Below are 17,622 nucleotides of genomic sequence, written 5' to 3' on the forward strand. Positions count from 1 at the left end.
CTTCCCCCCGTTTCGGTTTACGTCCATTCCTCCCTTTTCCTCTCTTTGTACCGCGTCCGTATGGCCTCCTCCTGCTCCACACCGCATCAACATCTCCTCGCCAGTCGGGAGTCTGGGCGCAATTCCACCCCCTCAAAACCACCCAACTCACCCCACCCACTCACCCCTCCTGTCGTTCCCTCAGTCTCCTGCAACCCCTGTCTTGTTCTCCTCACTGCTCGCAATACTGTATACATATAAATAAAATATATATGACGTCTGTCTATAATGCCTCTGGAACCCTGTTGGCTCTTTCGATCTTCCTGTTTCAGGACTCCCCGTTGAGACAAATCTCTGATAGTATTTACACTCGGGATTTTACGGATTTGAAGATTATTATTGAAATTTCAATTTCGTGGGAGATTCTGTTCTCAATTCATTTTATTTTGGTTATTTTGGTTTTTATTTATTGATGCTGGGGGTATTGTTGGGGAGGATTATTTAAGGTGAGAGGGTTCTCGATTTAGGTGGGAAAAAAATAATCAAAATGGTTGTATCCGTTGGGGGATGGGTCGGTTTCTCTTCGGGGAAATTCCGAGTTTAAAAAGTAAATTGCGGGGTTTAAATGTTAATGAAGATTTCGTAGTCCCTAATTGTCAGTTTAATGTTGGTAAAAGCTGGAAGTGTATCACGATTTTTAACGCATGAATTGTCATTTTTGGTGGGCTAATTGAATTTTTTTTTTACTCAATTGTAAACTCAATTGAAATGTACGTGCGAGCATGTACATCCACATCTGAGCATGTGGTTTTTGTTAATTAATGTACTGCTGAGAAATTCTCTTGATTGATGAGATTTCCCTGGAAAAATTGGAAAAGCTTGGGGGAACCACAATGTCATGGGGAAATCGATAGAATTCTATTATTCAGTGGAAAGTTATAAAAAGAAGAAGATGTGGTTAAATCCCAGAATTTCGGAATAACCACGAATTCAGGTTAATTTTCTGTTGAATATTGAAATTTCAATAACAAATGTATATAAATTATGGAATTTAATACGATTTTCACTTAAATTCGTTCAAGTCAGTGAATTATTCCGATGAACTTGAAATATCTCTGGATTTTTGTGGAAATTAGCGAAGATTACTCATAAATTATTAAAAAAACGTGACGTTTTTAAATAATCTTGAGGAAAATTGTAATTGTTTCCGGAAATTGATGGGATTTCATAGAAAAACTTGGCATTTAATGATATTAGTTGGAAACTACGCGAATCTTGAGATTCAGAAAAGTTTTGTCAAGCAATTTTTTTCTTCCTTTTTCCGCATTAATTTCCGCGGGAAAGTTTTGAGTGATGAATTTGTAAACAAGTTTTATTTATCCGCGTCTATTCGATTCGCTTTGCTTCCAACTGTTCTGTTCTATTTTGCAAACTCGGCATTGCGTTATTATGCTGAGAGCTTTCCATTCCTGGAAATCAGGGGAAACATCCAATTAATTGGGTCGCTGCGCTAATTGCACATTACTCCGTTGATTAAGATTTTTCTCCAGTCGTCCAACTTAAATTCAAGGGAGGGGAATTTTTCTTGTCATACCGTTCGTGCCCACAGATAAATTTAATAGGAAAAGGCTAGAATGAAAAACATTTCAATTTTTTTTATCATACGAAGAGAAAAATTTCGGAAAAATTACGCGGGGGAAAAATTCGTTTTGTAAAAAATTATGGAATTTATTTAATTGATTAAAAAAGTAATAATAAATAGTAAATATAAAAATAATAATAAATAGTAAAAAAAAATAATAATAAATAATAAATAAATAATTTTATTTATAAAAATTTGATTTTTTTGGAATTGGAAAAAAAAAATTTGAATAAAAAATGGATTTTTATCGGTTTTCAATTTGGCGTGAAAATTCTGGGAAAAATCCATTTGGGACGAATTAATTCCGACAAATAAAAATGACGCAATAAAAGAAAAAGTTTTCTGAGGTGTTACGCGGTACGCAAATTTCCAGGTAATTTTCCGGATAATTTGAGAAACAATTTTGGTAGGTGTCATCCTCGAGTAGGATTAATGGCCGAGGTTCCGGTGAGGGACTCCAGGTTCTCAAAGTACAAGTGGATGAGGAATCGAGGGTGGAAAAGCGATTCGAGTGAGTTTGGGTAAAATATCACGAGGTGAGTGATTCTTCATCCGGTTCTCGTTGGTGATTCTCGAGTTTGCAACTGTCAAGTGGATTTTCAATGGCACTTACTCCACTTTGATGACTGTTGGATCATTAGCACTCGACAAATTGCGCATGTCTACGTGTTTGCACGAATTTCAAAGATTCGATTGTTTAATTTCGAGTGATAGCCACTGATTTTTCACAAATAATCGACTGCGTTGGTCTGTAATGATTGATTACTATCGAATGTCCAAGTATTTTTTGGTACGTGGCATCGAATTTCTGCGACGATAACGAGGAACTTGGTGATAAGGTTCATTGATAGCGAGTGTCGCTCTACATATAAGTCGCGAGAGATCGATACCTTGATCACTTCAGCTTTTGGGAATTCAGTCCAGGTGAGTTGGCGTTCACATTTTATTAGATTAATTCCCACCCCGGCAATTTCACCTAGTCAAATCCTAGAGGTAATGAGGGAAAATAGATTTCGCGATTATTTGCTGTCATTTTCGCGGTGGTTTGCTGTCATTGTGTGCTCACCGTAACGAGGAAATTATTTACTTGTCCAGCACGATTGCAAGGAATCTATACGGAAAAATAAAATTTTTAATAATTATCATATCCCGAATTTTCACAATAATTTCTATTTTTTATGATATTTCTTATAATTCAATAATTTTATTTCAATAATTTCTATTTTTATGATAATTAATCTTCATATACATTCCTCATGTTTTAAAAATAAGTGGAACAGGCCATATGGTTATATATTTTCTCAAATATATTTTTTCATGGTGGCAATCGAATAAATTTCCGGCGCATTTTTAAACCAGAATGTTTTAATATTAAAAATTCGACTGTTTGAGTTTTCAGGATTGGGGAAAAGTTTCATTAGCCCGAGGGCAACTACTTCAGGTAATAATGACCAGCGTGGGTGATGTGTTTCTTCTGATTACAGATTTGGATATTGGGAAATCGATATGAAGTACCTGGGGATCGGACTTCTGGTTGTGGCCCTTGCTGCTTTCAGCTGGGGAGCCCCTGAGGACCGTAAGCTACCGAATTTTCAATTAATTAAATTTAAAGCTACACTCAAAAAAAAAATACTTGACCATTAAATTGTTTTATCCCAAAATAAATGGACGAAAGTAATTTTTATTCCGTGCGCTCGCTAAAAAAAAATAATTTCTCTTAAATAAATTCATATAAACATTTGAATTTATCATCCGTGATTTTTTTTCAATTCTCAAATTCCATTGTCTCAGAGTTATCAGTGTGATTGATTGCCACTCGAATATTTGACTGATCGAGACGAGTATTAAGAATTGATTCATGGGAATTTGACAGATTCGAGGGTGAAGAGGATCTACGACAATGAGTTGGTGAAGTTCCTTGATGTGAAGCTGAGGAAAATTCTCAGGGAGGGCAATGATACCTTGAGCGTACCGATCATTGATCCATTTTACAGCAAGGAATTGCCTCTTGAAATCAATCAGGAGAAAGTAAAGTACGCGTTGTCATCATTGCCAATATTTCAATAATTGGAAATCGTTAGTGCCCTCTAGATATTTCTTCGAGAAATCTATAAACTGCCTTCACATTGCAGACATTCTTGTAGGTCAATTAATTATTTATTGGTGGTAATTAAATTTCAGAGTCAATGCAGTCATCAAAGAATTACACGTGGATGGACTTGCTGGGTACATAGTGGATCTCGCTAAAATCAGTATCTCCGGGAAAGTGAGTTTCGACCTCACATTTCCCGAGATCAAGTCCACTGGAACATATTCGCTCCAGGGGGTTGTCATGGATGGTATCGATGTCTACGGAGATGGAGAATTCCAGTGAGTGAGGATTACTCCGGAAATTCCTCCGATGAGGGAAATAATTGACAAGCGCAAGAGACTAAGCCAATTCAGCTCTTCACTGAGCTTTCCCTTTATATCTCCAAAACTAAGAGAGATATCGAATTTTCTATAATAACTTTTTTTATAGCTCTCAATCAACTCCAGAGAAAATGTTCTAACAAAAATTTCAAAATCTCCCTTACGTTTCGAGATATTCGCTGAAACTGACCAACATTCCAAATCGATTAAAACCGATTTATCAAGTAGCTGCATAATTAATATCTCAATATGCCTCTTTGGGCAAAAAATTAAAAGCCCATTTATTTATTATTATCATTACCATCCCAGTGAAATAACATAAAAATTTATTTCTCTAGAGTATCATTGAAAAACTTCACAATCAAGACAGTAATCGCTGTGAATATCATCGGTGAATTGAAAATCAAGTCAATCAATTTGAAAATCGGCTTAGGAGCCCTCGATGTGAGTTATCAATTCATTAAAATATTATTTTCGTCTTGAATGTTCCTGAGTACTCATTTCAAATGATTTCTCTAGCTCAAAGCGACTGGAATTTTCAACGACGAGAACACCTCGATTCTTCTCAGCGAAATCATCTCGGATATGGCACCTGAGCTGATTTTGGACTATCACGACCAGATAACCACCCCCGCGTCTGCGTATCTCGTGGAGATTATCAATGTCTTACTCGCTGGAAAGAGTCTTAAGGACCTCATAGGGATGCTGGGATAATTTATCCGCGCATTGATATTTTATTATACAGTACAAAATAAAGGACTTGAATTTATTTTTCATATGCACGCCTTGGATTATTTTATATTTCACTCCTCATCCCTGTAGTCTTATTGCTGAATAAATAATTAATGTAGAAGAAAGAATTTCTTGAATTCTTTGGCGGTGATTTTTTAGCATTCGCTATTTTCGATAACTCTGGAATTCATATTGATTTTCTATATGATATAATAGAAGATTATTTTCTCTTGTAATGGCCATTTAAACGATAAAGTTCGGTTGATATTAGTTTCACGTGTTCTAAACTCAGATAACTGTCTCTGCTCGATAAAAATTCTCTAACAACTGATAATGTAATTGGAATAATGAGGGAATGCTGTTAAAAGAATTTTTGACCGATGGAGATACAAAGCTTGATAACAAAAGAGAGTAGTTGTAATAACATTTACTAAATCGAAATCAATTTTTCTACTGTTAATGATGATTAATAAAATATTTATATATCAACAAATATTTTTTCGAGTTTTATAAAAATTATCCAAAATTAAATATACCTTGACATATAAAAATTCTGCAAAAGATTGAATTTCAAGTTAAAGCTGATTATTACTCCTCAATTTTTTTCTATTTTTTTCAATAAATTAGAAAAATTAAAAATTTTGTGGATATAGTTTGGGAGATCTACGCAACTCTTTCATATCGAACATGTTGTCAATCAATTTTTCGATATAATTGATTACACCGATGAGTGATTACAATTGATACGATCACGTGATCTTGGCTTTGTATATAAGATTGACGGAAGCATTCATACGCGATTGATTCTTAAGGTTTCCTAATTGCAGAAGCTAGGTGAGTAAATATTGTCCATTTCTTTCAAGTTTTTCAAATTTTTCTCAACTTAATAAACCAAAGCTTATGAATACCAGAAAATCGTAGCGAGAAACGTCTCACTCCTGGAGATAAATTTAATTGAATTCCGCGTGTTATTGAGTAATTGACAATTTTTTTTTCATTAATTTTGAAGTCAGGATGAAGTACTTGGGGATCGCACTTTTAATTTTGGCGATTGCTGGCCAGATCCTCGGTGAAAATGTCGCTGAAGAACGTAAGCCTTTTTTAAATTTTATTCATTCATTCTTATTGCTTTGATATTCGGATTTAATTGATCCATCGATTCAGGGGACTTACGGGTAGAAGCGATCGCAGCGAGGAGCTTCAGCTCGAAGCTTCGGAACCTCCTGCATGTGGAGCTGAGGAGAATGCTGAAGGAAGGTCATCCTTCCAATGGAATCCCTATCATGGACCCACTGAATCAGGATGTGCATGCCTTCCAGATCAATAACAAATTCGCCAAGTGCGTATTGTCGATTAATATTCAGTTATTGAATTATCTCGCCCAAAATATTCTCTAGATAAAATCTTGCCAATATTAATTAATACTTCTGATAAAATCAATTGAATATTGATTACCGTATCAATTAATAAACGAGGTGAAATTTTGTGGAATATATATAAAAGGAAATAAAGCTGTTCGTGCACATCCAATAATTCAGTTTCCGATTAGAATTAATAATCTATCGTTTTTCGTTTTTCTGCAGGGTACAAGGAGTCTTCTATGATCTATACAGCAATGGAGTTGCTGGTTACAAAGTTGATCATGCTGACGTCGGCTTTTGGTCGAAAAAGGCAACATTCCAGCTGACATTTCCACGAATCTACTTCTCAGGAAACTACTCTCTCAACGGGGTTGTGCTGCAGAAGAATATTTACGGAAATGGAGAATTCCAGTGAGTACATATCACAAGTCGATTTATTCCCCAATTGAGTTTTCGAAGAATCTCTCAGAATATAAAAGGTACAGACAGATTGTTGTCAGGACCTCGTACTATCTCCTTCCTTCACTTCACACTTGCATTCATTAATTTTGTCTTCATATTTGTCTTCTCCAGGGCAACAGTGAAAAATCTCAAAGTCCACGCAGTAATAGCTCTCCAATTTATACCTGTCAGTGCTAAATCCATGAAGCTCACTATCTCCTTGGGAGCCCTCGACGTAAGTGAAACGATCAACTATTACTATTCTATCTTCAAGGTTGTTTAATAGTGACTATAATTAATTGAATAAATTTCCCAACAGTTCAATGCCACTGGATTGTACAACAACAAGGAGACCTCCAAAAATTTCAGCGTACTCATCTCAAAAAGGGCACCACAATTTATTGCAGAACATCACAATGAGATCACTAATTATCTCTCCCCAATTCTTCTTAAATATATCAATAGTGTCCTTTAGAACATGTCGGAATATTTGATCTGCGTAATTAATTGCGGAATATTGATAAGAGTGATTTAATGTATCACTTATTAATCGATCGATAGTTCTTGATTTGTATTAGAGATTAATCAAACACAATTAAAGAACATGAGATAAAACTTTGGATAATTGCTTCTATCATTTAGCGCATCTCTCAAGTACCTGGGGAATTTATGAATGTTATCACGGATTTTACTATCACCTAGATTCTCTACAATCTATTTTGATTAAGGCCAACCGATTCATCAATTAAAAATACTTATATTGTGCCGATTAGTAAATATTTGTTTTATTCTACAGTTTTATACATTCCAATAAATTTACTAGCTGTTAAGATCTCTATTCTCCATCGGGGATGTTTTCAATACCCTAGAAACATTCCATTGATAACTCATTAATTACTTCGTAATCAGAGATAAATTATGTTGATTGTGGTTTTGTTGTTATGACTTACCTTGATAATCCAGGGAGCTCCACCTATTCTGGTGTCTCTCGTGAACATATGCCTATCCCAGAATTCGTTGAGGTTTCTTCTGTATGACTGAATAATTATCCAATTCACTAATTAATTCACCGTATATTAAATGACCGTTCTAACAATTTATCAGGACGTTAAGGAAAAATACTGATATCAATAAAACAATTTAATGAATGGATCATTCAAACTCAACAATTGAAGAATTATGATTGTTCCATAATTACCAAAAAGTTGATTTATTTTGTGTTATTATTCATTTAATATTTCACATATATTCATATGCATTTGGTGGAATTATATTTTGGACTCGTCAAAACGCCCTGACAATGACTTTGAAGGAGAAACCGTAATTTTCGGACTGATGAGTAAAGTACCGTAGGTTATGTAAGAAAATTTCACTTACATTTCCAAAAACGGCCTTGTTCCAGTAAATGGCGGCAATTTGGGGCATTGCAAGGCAAGTCCCAATAATAATGGCAGCAGGCATCACTTCGTACCACATTTCTTCAGCTTATCGTTTTGAATTTGCTCCAAAACGTAAGGAAATAATTTTTGAATAATGATATTGGATTGCGATCAGATGTTCAACGGATTTAGCGTGTACTAAATACCAAAATGGAGTGGAATCTTCGATTTCTCTCAGAAGGTAAAAAAGTTCCCGGGTCTCTGGGACAGAGTGACCGAGTTCCTCGACGCACTTGATTATCCTGATACAAAGACAGTGTAATTTTGTGGATATTGCATATAAAATCAGAGAGCAAACGCTAGTGAATGCAGTGTTAAAAAATTCAAAATTTGGTTCATCTGGACTGAGTGAACAATTGAGAATTCAGATGACCATGATTTGGGGTTAGAGCCAGCTGATTTTGGATCTCCTGGCCTTCGATGGGGGAAGAATAAAAGCACATTGCAATCTTCCCAATCGTATACATTTATATTAATGTATTTAAAATGGAATTCGTTATGAGCAGAAGTGTAAATAGAGCAGGAATTTTCCTGAGATCTTATGCAAATTTGGGAGTACCCAACACTTTGCGCAATATTCGGTGTTTCTGCCAATTTTATGACACGAGATGGTCTGATAGAGTGTATGGTAGGTGAGCACTGCAGTACATATTCCAGTAAATATTTATTATTTTAATTCACTCCTTCATTCCATCCTTGAGACAAACGGCTCGAACTTGTTCTTTCCCGTTTTTTTTTTGTGGATATATTGGGACCTGAGGGAGATGAAAATAATTGTGAAAAATCCTTTTCATAGAAATTTCAGAGGCTGTATTAAAGTTTCAACAAAAATCCTTATATTTCTCGTGAATTCGAAGGCATTGAAGAGAAAATCATGGTTTAATGTTTTCTGCTTCAGATGATAGATCCAGGAATTCAATCTCCTGGCACAATTACACCTCGAACTCCCTTCAACAATTCAGACACCTCAGGAATCATGAATCAATCGGTCGAACTATTTCTCCAGTCTATTACTGCACTGCTCCGAAGGATCAGGGCCTTTCTCCCCCCGAGGCACCGAAAAAAGTGTCGATTTTTCAGAAGATGAAACAGTTGACGAAGGACTACTGGCACATTCTTATTCCGGTGCACATTGTCACTTCCATAGGATGGGTGTCCATTTTCTACGTTGCAGCCAAAAAGTATTTTTTTTTTCATTTATTCTCGATGTTTCAGGAGTCGTTTGCATTTTTAATTGATTAATTGGGTTTCAGTGGGGTTGATGTCATTCAGCTCATGGAATATCTCCATATGAGCGAAAAGTATATAAATATCATCAAGAACTCCAATGCAGGCCATTGGGCAGTGGTTTATGCACTCTATAAGATTTTCACGCCACTAAGATATACAGTTACAGTTGGTGAGTATATTTAAAATCCCGAATTGGTACCCGGAACCGAAATTACAAATAAAATGTACCCTGCAGTGATTGGAAATTGATTTTTTTCTAGGTGGAACCACATTGAGTATCAGATATCTAGACAGACTGGGAATAATGAAATTCCGACGATCGACTGAGGTTTGTACCCCCGAAGTTCGCCAAACGATTTTCCATCGAAAGTAAAAATAAAAAATTTTCTCTTTTTCACGCTACCAATGTACAGAACATCCGTAAGAAATTACCTAGGTCACTGCTTTCACGATTAATTCATTTCCAATTCAGTAGCGAAGTGGTAAAGTGACATCGATCAGATTTGAAATTATTTTTAATCATTCATTTATCTCTCGAGCTATCGATTTAAGCTGAAAATATTGAATGATTCAAATCGTTAGCATCTGAGGATCGATATTAAACAAAGCAAAAAAAATTTTGTTTCACCGTTTCGCTAGTAAATTGCGTTCAATTATTTCTATCGCTAAGGCCCCTCTGAGAGATGATTAATTAGTCTCGATTTCCTTCTCAGGCACCGCGTACGAGCAGTACCAGCGACGCAAGCAAAAAAAACCAAAACACGACTAGCCCCAAGAAAATCAAAAGCGATTAACAGAGCTCATAACTTAGAGAGTCTGAAATTGACAGAGCAAAAATTGCCACACTAAAGAGAATTTAATTCTTGTTTTACTTGTGTACAGATATAAATGTTATTGAAGCTTGTTCAAATGAATAAAGTGGTGACAAGAGATAACCAATCCAGGACATGAATTCGAAGATTTTATTGATTAGTCAATGGTACACATCGTTTGTACGTCAAATATAAATAAGTACTTATCTACAACGATTTGAAAACTACTGGAGTAATTACTGATGCTGGAACGATAGTGATTCGAATGACACTGGAAATCTAATCGATATTTCATTATCAATACAACGAACATCGATATTACGATAGGTACATTATCCCGCGGATGAGGCATTACCTAATTATAGAATTATAAAAATTATTCGAGTCAAAATGAGTAAAAAAATTATGCTATTATCATTTATCACAGCAACAGGCTCCCTTTGTCGATTCAAATAAAGAAAAATGTTAAAATAATAAATATTGGTGTCCGGGAATATTAAATTCAGCGGCGAAATGGTAAACTTATACAAGTCGAATTCAGAATTCTCAATTACAGTAAAATCCAGTCATAGTCGCTTTCTTTTTAGTCACACCGCCTCTCGATTTTATTTTTCACGTACCTTTCGTGTTGGCGGTAGTTGCACTATAGTCCGATTTTCCGAATTCGCTTCTCCTCCGCCCCCATGCACGCGAATATAACGGGAGTCTATTGTATATCAGTTATCTCGAAAGCTATCGATTCAAAATGGGAAAGACAGATGACATTTTTGTAGATGATTCAATTTCCGACAAAAAAGTTCTCTGATTTTTCATTCTGAAATCAATAATTTCCAAGATTTCTCGATATTTGAGAAGACTGCAAACTTATTTTTCTCTACAACTTCTCCACTGAATTAATGAATAAATAAAATCAATTCGATAAAATAGAGGGGATTAACCCATGAATTGATAGCTAGCAGAGACTGGTTGTGGTGCACGTGGTTGTGTGTGGGATATTCTTTGAATGTGACACGCACGACACATGAGTCTGCCGTCCAGTGGATAACAGCGTTTATCCGGCTCATCAGTCAGCTGCATACCACAGTCCTCGCAAACGTAGCAATCTACGTGGAAATCACGATCCATTGATACGACTCTGACTGTTTCTTCCGTACCCTGAGGCAGAAAAAAATATTGAGCAAAAACACGCACAAAAAAAAACCCTGAAAAAACAGCGAATTCTCTGAATTATTATTTTCAAATGTATTCTGGATAATTTAATCAATAGAATCAAACCAAAAATAATTATTCAATTGATTAATGAAAATTGGACTAATTTTTTATCTTTTTTATCATTTAGTATATTTCGTTGCTAGGTCGTTAGAAATTTTTTCTGTGGCGATTGTGAGTTTACAGTCAAAGATGAATCCGAGGAGTGTAAATACAATCGTCAGAGAAATTTTTTTCAACCGAGTGACGAGTTACATCTTCGCTGCGCGGTTATAAAACTCTGCCTACAGACTGAGTGACATTTTTTTTTAATCATTGGAGCGGATTTACAAGCCAGATCTAGAAAAATTCTAGACTAGCATGTTAAAATTCTTAATTGTATGTTTGAAGTACAAAAGAATATGTTGAACAATTTTCTTTCGACTTAATAATTTTTTTCTCAGTATTGTCTTGAATTAATAAGGGAAAACTTACCTCGACTGGTGTGATTCCTTTGCCACAAGAAGCACACTTAGGCGCAAACATTCTGTGATAGTCATTAACACAATAAATTTTATTATCTACATCAACAGTGAAAGGAACACCGTCGAGGCATTCATTGCAAACGCAGCATCTAAAGCACCCCGGATGATACGATTTACCCATGGCCTGGAGAATCTAGAACGCCACGAAACAATTACTCATTCAATTAAACGCCAGTTGCTCTTTGAAAAAAGATTAAGAGAGCAACATACCATTTCCATAATGAGGTGTCCACAGATCGCGCACTTCTCCGCAGTCTGTTGAAATCCAGAGTACTGGGGAAAAAGTAACACGTTTAGAGACAATAACGAGTTGAGTGGGCGCGAATGCAATTGTTTCTGCATTTTAATGATCTTTTAAAAACTTATAAATGGCCTCGGTTAATTCATTGTTACTGATGAATTTCTATTCCCACAATAACACCGAAATGCATTGTTTAAAAAAACAATTCAATTTCATTGAACTTGATGTAGCGGAGAACCATGAAATTCTTTAATTTTGCTCAATCAAATTTTTATAATTATTTGTGTTGTCGCGGTTTCTATCGATTCCCCGACAATGATTGACTGAAAATTTCTAATCTCTTCAATTTATTCAAAAGATTTTGAATTTGAAATTTTTATTTGAAATGGGAGAGCGATAAATTCAATCAATCTTACCAGATAATCCTCTTCGCAATAAACCTTCCCATGCACATTATAAAATGCCTTTCCCCTGAGAGCTCTTCCGCAGGAGCAGCAAATGAAGCAATTCGTGTGATAAAGATTTCCCATAGCTTGACACGCCTGTCCGGCACCAGTGACCTTCTCCCCGCAGGTGTGACAGATGCCAAAGTACTCGCCCTCCTCCTCCTGCTTCTCCATCTCCTCCTCGAGCTGCCTGGTGAGTTCTTCGATTTTCCTCTCAGCCTCCGTGGGTCCAGAGGGTCTGGGTGGAGTGACATTGTAAGGAAGCAGTCCTTTTCCAGCCACGGGTTTGGGGCTGGCAGTTCTCTTCTCTTCAATCTCAATGGGCTTCTGTAATACAGGCACTCCAGCATTAAGGAACACCGGTCCTGCGACACCACTAGTCACCCCCGGTGGCAGACTCGTGATCCGGGGTGCATTCCTGGATAAATCATCACTACAAATAGTGGCTGCACTGGTGACAGCAGCTTGAACCTGCCCCCTCACAGGAGAACCCGAAGAAATCCCGGATCCCTGTCTTGCACCTGGAGAAGTCAACTGTCCTTGAGGACTAGCTTGAGTGGGACTCGTTTTCTGTGAGGGCTTGCTTTCCTGCCCAGCATTTCTCTGCTCCCGTCCAGCGTGTGGAATCGCATACAACGGCGAACTTCTGTTAGAGGTTGGGGACTCATGCCCCTCGTTTTTTTCCACACTCATTCTCCCATCACTACGACAGGGATACCCTGAATTCCTGAAATCTCTGCGTTCGTTCTGGGGATTCCAGGAGCCAGTGACAGTTCTCTGGTAGCCGGGCATTCTCGGCGCCTGAGCCCGTCCCTGACCATCAACGTAATGCTTGTAATTCTGTCCGTTCTCCTGACGATATCCCTCAGGAAATCCCCTGTAGCCCCCATGAAGAACGACATCAGAGCTTCCTCGATAGTGAGTCTCTGCTGGCAATCGAACGGGAGGTGAATCGCCCTGATAAGGATTCGACAGAGATCTTGGAGAGCTGGGATGCTGGAGCTCTGATGGAGGTACATAAGCACTCCTCCCTGCCTGGAGATCTCCACTCGAATTCGAGGATACCAAGTACCTCGAGGGGGTGTTTCCCAAAGCAGCATCATACGACTGGACTCTAGTGGGCCTCTGCTGTTGAGCTTTTCCAGTCATGACGACGTAATCCCCCCCGTTGATGGTCGAGTGATAATAATTCGGCACCTGGGGCCCAGGTTTGTTCTGCGGCTCTGGATCGTGGTAACCGATTTCCTGAATATTTTCGTAGACAGGGGGTGCCTCGTAGGGTGGCAGTTCCTTCGCTGGAGAAGACGTCTGATACCGATTGCCAGTGGGTACCTGGGGCTGTGCCTTTCTGAAAGAAGCCTCGTAGGACTCAGCTAAAGAACCTCGAGGACTCCCTCGGGGACTCTTCTTGTCTATCGCGTGGTAGTAAGGGGGATGTGACTGCGGATAGTACTCTATGTTCTCGTACAGGGGAGCGTGACGACTCTGATCCTGTTCCAGACCTTCCAGGGGCTTGGAAAACCTCTGGACACTGTCCCTGTCGTAGTGCTTGTAATCCACCTGACGAATCTCCCCTGAATCCTCGATGAAACTCTCTATCGCCACTGATCTCGTTGATCTGTCCCGGTACTGCTGATGATATTGCGGATGCTGGGGGCTCGGTACCTGCCCCTCTGGCTTCGAGCCAGATCCCTGCGAGACTCGCTCCTCATCCCCCAGGTGGAGGTAACTCAGCTTTTGGACGTAGGCGTCAGTCGAGTCACACATTGGCTGGGGTGGTGGAGGTAACCACCTGCCAACACTTGAATTTATTCCAGGACTTGTTGAGACGTTTTCTCCTCGGTGTCAGTCCTCCGTGGACGTTGGTTTTTTTTTCAATGAGGACGTCTCATCCGCTTCGTGGAAGTCTTCATGACGAATTCAACATTATGATTTTTTCACTTGGCACGTATTGGCTCTTTGTTCTTGTTATTGTTCCCGGGAGAATGGACAGTGGATGAATCAGACGAAATTAATGGGTTTAGCTTTTTAGGAGAATTATGAAATAGTTTAACTGGATGGGGGTGAATTTTGTGGAGAGTTGAGCCGAGTGGAAGTGGTTCAGAGTAAGATCGTTGGGTTATTAATGGAGAATTACTGGATTTGTGTCAAATCGGAGAGATGAGCCCTCAAATTTTCGGGATACGCCCCAGTGGTACTAAGTCGATTGGACCGCGATTTAAATCGGGATTAAAATGTTTTGAGAGGGCACTTGGTCACTGGGTGTTGGGGACTCGTGGATTGTGGAAAAACTATATTTCTAACACCATTGTTTGTGCTTAATCGAGAGAACACGCACTGTACGTACTACAAGCTGTACAAGCTTGATGCCAATGAGAGACTTCTTCTCTCTCGTTTTGTGTTGGAGTCGGGGAAAATCGGATGAATTCGGCGCTCCTCGGGGTGACCAGCTAATGGTACGGGACAGCTGTCAGTGGAGGATGCCGATGACGTACAGATGTCACCGGTATGTTCTCCTAATACTTTTTTAAAAATTTCGAATTTTTCAATTTCAGTGAATACCAATTTCGTGATGCAGAAAATAATATTCAGCTGGTGACTGGTGCCTCTGACTCCGGGACTGTTACTGAGGCAATTACTGAGTCGGCTGACAGGCAGACACCCCAGCATTGCGTGTGGTACCCTCTCTTCCTTGGGATGAGGTACTACGATGCCGGTGGGATCACTCAAACCGCCAGAACTGAGCATCTACTTTAGTCAATCCTCTCTGTCTCGCACTCTTGTCTTTCTGCATGAACTGACAGCTGACACATCTAAACAAACCCGAGGAAAACGAACGCAAAACAATCAAACCGGAATAAACACACCCACCAGTTGAAACGCCTTCAGTTCAATGATAATCGTCGTAAAAACAAATATTCATGTCGTGAAATTCTACGGCATGTAATTAAATTAAGTGCCAGCTAAGAAAAATTGCTGGAATAAGTTGCAGTAAAGGTCATTCAGAGAATTTTCCTGTTTCGAGTTGTACACAAAAATGAGTCCTACGATATTGGAAAAAGAAGAGCGGTGCCTCGGAGGTATGACATTTTTTGCTCAAAGTCATCCCAGTGAAGTCTGTGGCAGCAACGGTCTGCCCCTGACCCCCAACTCCATAACAATTTATGGAAAATCCCAGTTCTTGAAGATCCTGGACCACCGGAATCTCTCGCCATACGTCGACATCATTAGGAGTAAACACGAGAGAACAGTCGTGGTGGCAGAGTACAGTGGAACACCCTTGCAGTATAAAGAAAAAAATTTTTCTGTCCCTGATATTGTGAGGATAGCGTATGAAGTGCTGTCTGGACTCAGTTACATTCATCAATTTGGTCTGGTCCATCGTCATCTGAATCCTGATAATATTCTAATCAAGGATGATGGTGCTATTCAGCTGTACAATTACGGCTTGTATTACATGACTGATGGGGGCAGAAATGTTCCCTTTCCCATTGGCTATCCAAAATATACAGCTCCAGAAGTTTTTTTGAATTCGACAAATACTAGCAGTTGTAAAGTCGACTCCTGGTCGCTGGGTATGATAATCGCAGAGTTATTGCTAGGGAAGAGCCTCTGGTTAGGTATTAAATTACACCAGTGCCTGTGGAAAGTTCTAAGTCTTCTCCAGAGCCAGAATAGTGTATTCGAGCACTTAGCGAGGGAGTGCGACAGGTACGATGAGTTTAAACAACTCCCCCAAGACGTAAGGGATTTCGTTGACAGTTGTCTCCAAGTGCGATCGTCCCAACGAAAATCCGCGAGAGAACTTCTGAAGCTCCAGCTCTTCGACAGTTTCACCTTGAGAGACGTCAAGAATCTTGAGGAGGGAATTTACAAGAATATAATCGTGCGAAACATGGAGGAGCTGTATTATCTGTGGCAGCTAGCAGGTGGAGACATGACTGTCGAATTGAAGAAGAATGGGTTGATACGATCAAGGCCCCCAATACTCTCGATTCCAAACCTGATAATTCTCTTAGGGCAGATGTTTGGACGTAGGGATACAGCTTGTTTGCTGGACCTGCGAGTTATAAAAGTGCCTCTGGACATATTGAGACAGCGTCTCTCTCATATTCCCTACATCGCAAATTGTCCTCGCCTGACCAGTCAAATGCACGTCAAAGCCCAGGACGATTTAACCGAGACGTCCTCTCAGCTGCCTCTGGTTATTAGAGAACGAGACACTGAATACCAGTTTTACAGGATTGTTCTCTTCGACAGGCTCTTGAAGATCTATCCAATAACGAGGACAGCCATCATCAGAGAGGCACACAAGGACATTCCTCCCCCTGTCAGAGGAGCTGTGTGGGCAGCTCTATTGGGAATAACTGGAGATGTCGAGAAAAGGTACGATGGGATCGACAAGGAGACCCCAACCCACACAGATCGACAGATAGAGGTGGATATCCCGAGATGTCACCAATACAGTGAGCTGTTGTCCTCTGGGGCTGGTCACGAGAGGCTCCAGAGATTACTAAAGGCTTGGGTGAGAGACAATCCTCACTACGTCTACTGGCAGGGCTTGGACTCCCTGACAGCACCATTTCTCTACCTCAATTTCAATAATGAAGCTCGAGCCTTCGCCTGTCTCTCCGCATTCATCCCAAAGTACCTGCACAGGTTCTTCCTGAAGGATAACAGTGCTGTGATCCAGGAATACCTGTCCAAATTCTCCCAGATAATAGCCTTCCACGATCCCTACCTGGCCAATCACCTCAGGTCCATCAATTTTGTCCCAGAATTATTTGCAATCCCCTGGTTCTTGACCATGTTCTCCCACGTCTTTCCTCTCCACAAAATTCTCCATCTCTGGGACAAACTTCTTCTTGGAGATTCCGCTTTTCCTCTCATGGTGGGTCTCGCCATTCTTAAGCAACTCAGAGACTCATTACTCGTATCTGGATTCAATGAATGCATTTTGCTGTTCTCTGATTTACCGGAAATCGACATTGAACTCTGCGTGAAAGACTCCATGGCCATGTATCAGAGTACTCCAGCGAGTATCACGTATCGAAAGCACCAGTTCGATCAGTCCAAGGCGTCAAATTGGCACGACCCAGAGGCAGGCACTGAGAGACTTCCCAGGATCAGTATCGAGGATTATCTGATGTTGTT

General features: G+C 39.2%; 5 protein-coding genes across 7 annotated transcripts in view; 3 read left to right on the plus strand and 2 right to left on the minus strand.

Moving 5' to 3' along the window:
- The first annotated feature begins 2,446 nt into the window (after positions 1-2,446).
- On the plus strand, positions 2,447-7,187 carry LOC105263636 (uncharacterized). The gene is made up of 13 exons (XM_011299962.1): positions 2,447-2,545; positions 3,106-3,197; positions 3,495-3,654; positions 3,803-3,991; positions 4,372-4,477; positions 4,553-4,737; positions 5,393-5,457; positions 5,578-5,599; positions 5,779-5,855; positions 5,930-6,104; positions 6,349-6,537; positions 6,700-6,802; positions 6,887-7,187. The coding sequence occupies exons 2-13, from the start codon at positions 3,128-3,130 to the stop codon at positions 7,040-7,042; spliced, it is 1,497 nt and encodes a 498-aa protein (XP_011298264.1). The 5' UTR covers positions 2,447-2,545; positions 3,106-3,127; the 3' UTR covers positions 7,043-7,187.
- A 135-nt stretch (positions 7,188-7,322) lies between these two features.
- ND-MWFE (NADH dehydrogenase (ubiquinone) MWFE subunit) lies at positions 7,323-8,142 on the minus strand. The gene is made up of 3 exons (XM_011299720.1): positions 7,945-8,142; positions 7,518-7,604; positions 7,323-7,432 (listed from the first exon to the last, which is right to left on the minus strand). The coding sequence occupies exons 1-3, from the start codon at positions 8,041-8,043 to the stop codon at positions 7,403-7,405; spliced, it is 216 nt and encodes a 71-aa protein (XP_011298022.1). The 5' UTR covers positions 8,044-8,142; the 3' UTR covers positions 7,323-7,402.
- Positions 8,143-8,176: 34 nt separating this feature from the next.
- LOC105263487 (uncharacterized protein C18orf19 homolog A) lies at positions 8,177-10,179 on the plus strand. Of its 3 annotated transcripts, none has more exons than XM_011299721.1 (6): positions 8,177-8,634; positions 8,905-9,187; positions 9,260-9,405; positions 9,497-9,564; positions 9,650-9,672; positions 9,950-10,179. In XM_011299721.1, exons 1-6 carry the CDS (start codon positions 8,493-8,495, stop codon positions 10,083-10,085), a joined length of 798 nt encoding a protein of 265 aa, XP_011298023.1. In that variant the 5' UTR covers positions 8,177-8,492; the 3' UTR covers positions 10,086-10,179. The 3 variants fall into 3 exon arrangements, with proteins under 3 accessions (XP_011298023.1, XP_011298025.1, XP_011298024.1); XM_011299723.1 differs by having other exon boundaries at positions 8,178-8,634; positions 9,650-9,656; XM_011299722.1 differs by lacking the exon at positions 9,650-9,672 and having other exon boundaries at positions 8,180-8,634.
- A 5-nt stretch (positions 10,180-10,184) lies between these two features.
- On the minus strand, positions 10,185-15,081 carry jub (LIM domain-containing protein jub). Its single transcript, XM_011299728.1, has 4 exons — positions 12,439-15,081; positions 11,992-12,054; positions 11,732-11,914; positions 10,185-11,203 (listed from the first exon to the last, which is right to left on the minus strand). The coding sequence occupies exons 1-4, from the start codon at positions 14,233-14,235 to the stop codon at positions 10,982-10,984; spliced, it is 2,265 nt and encodes a 754-aa protein (XP_011298030.1). The 5' UTR covers positions 14,236-15,081; the 3' UTR covers positions 10,185-10,981.
- The window catches only part of LOC105263490 (TBC domain-containing protein kinase-like protein), a gene marked incomplete in the record, with an annotated part of 4,092 nt that continues 1,550 nt past the window's right edge, over positions 15,081-17,622 (plus strand). The window contains 1 exon segment of the mRNA XM_011299727.1: positions 15,081-17,622. Coding sequence (XP_011298029.1) covers positions 15,506-17,622 — 2,117 coding nt within the window.

The sequence above is a fragment of the Fopius arisanus genome, unplaced genomic scaffold (genome assembly GCF_000806365.1).
Source record: "Fopius arisanus strain USDA-PBARC FA_bdor unplaced genomic scaffold, ASM80636v1 scaffold00015, whole genome shotgun sequence".
NCBI lineage: Eukaryota > Metazoa > Arthropoda > Insecta > Hymenoptera > Braconidae > Fopius > Fopius arisanus.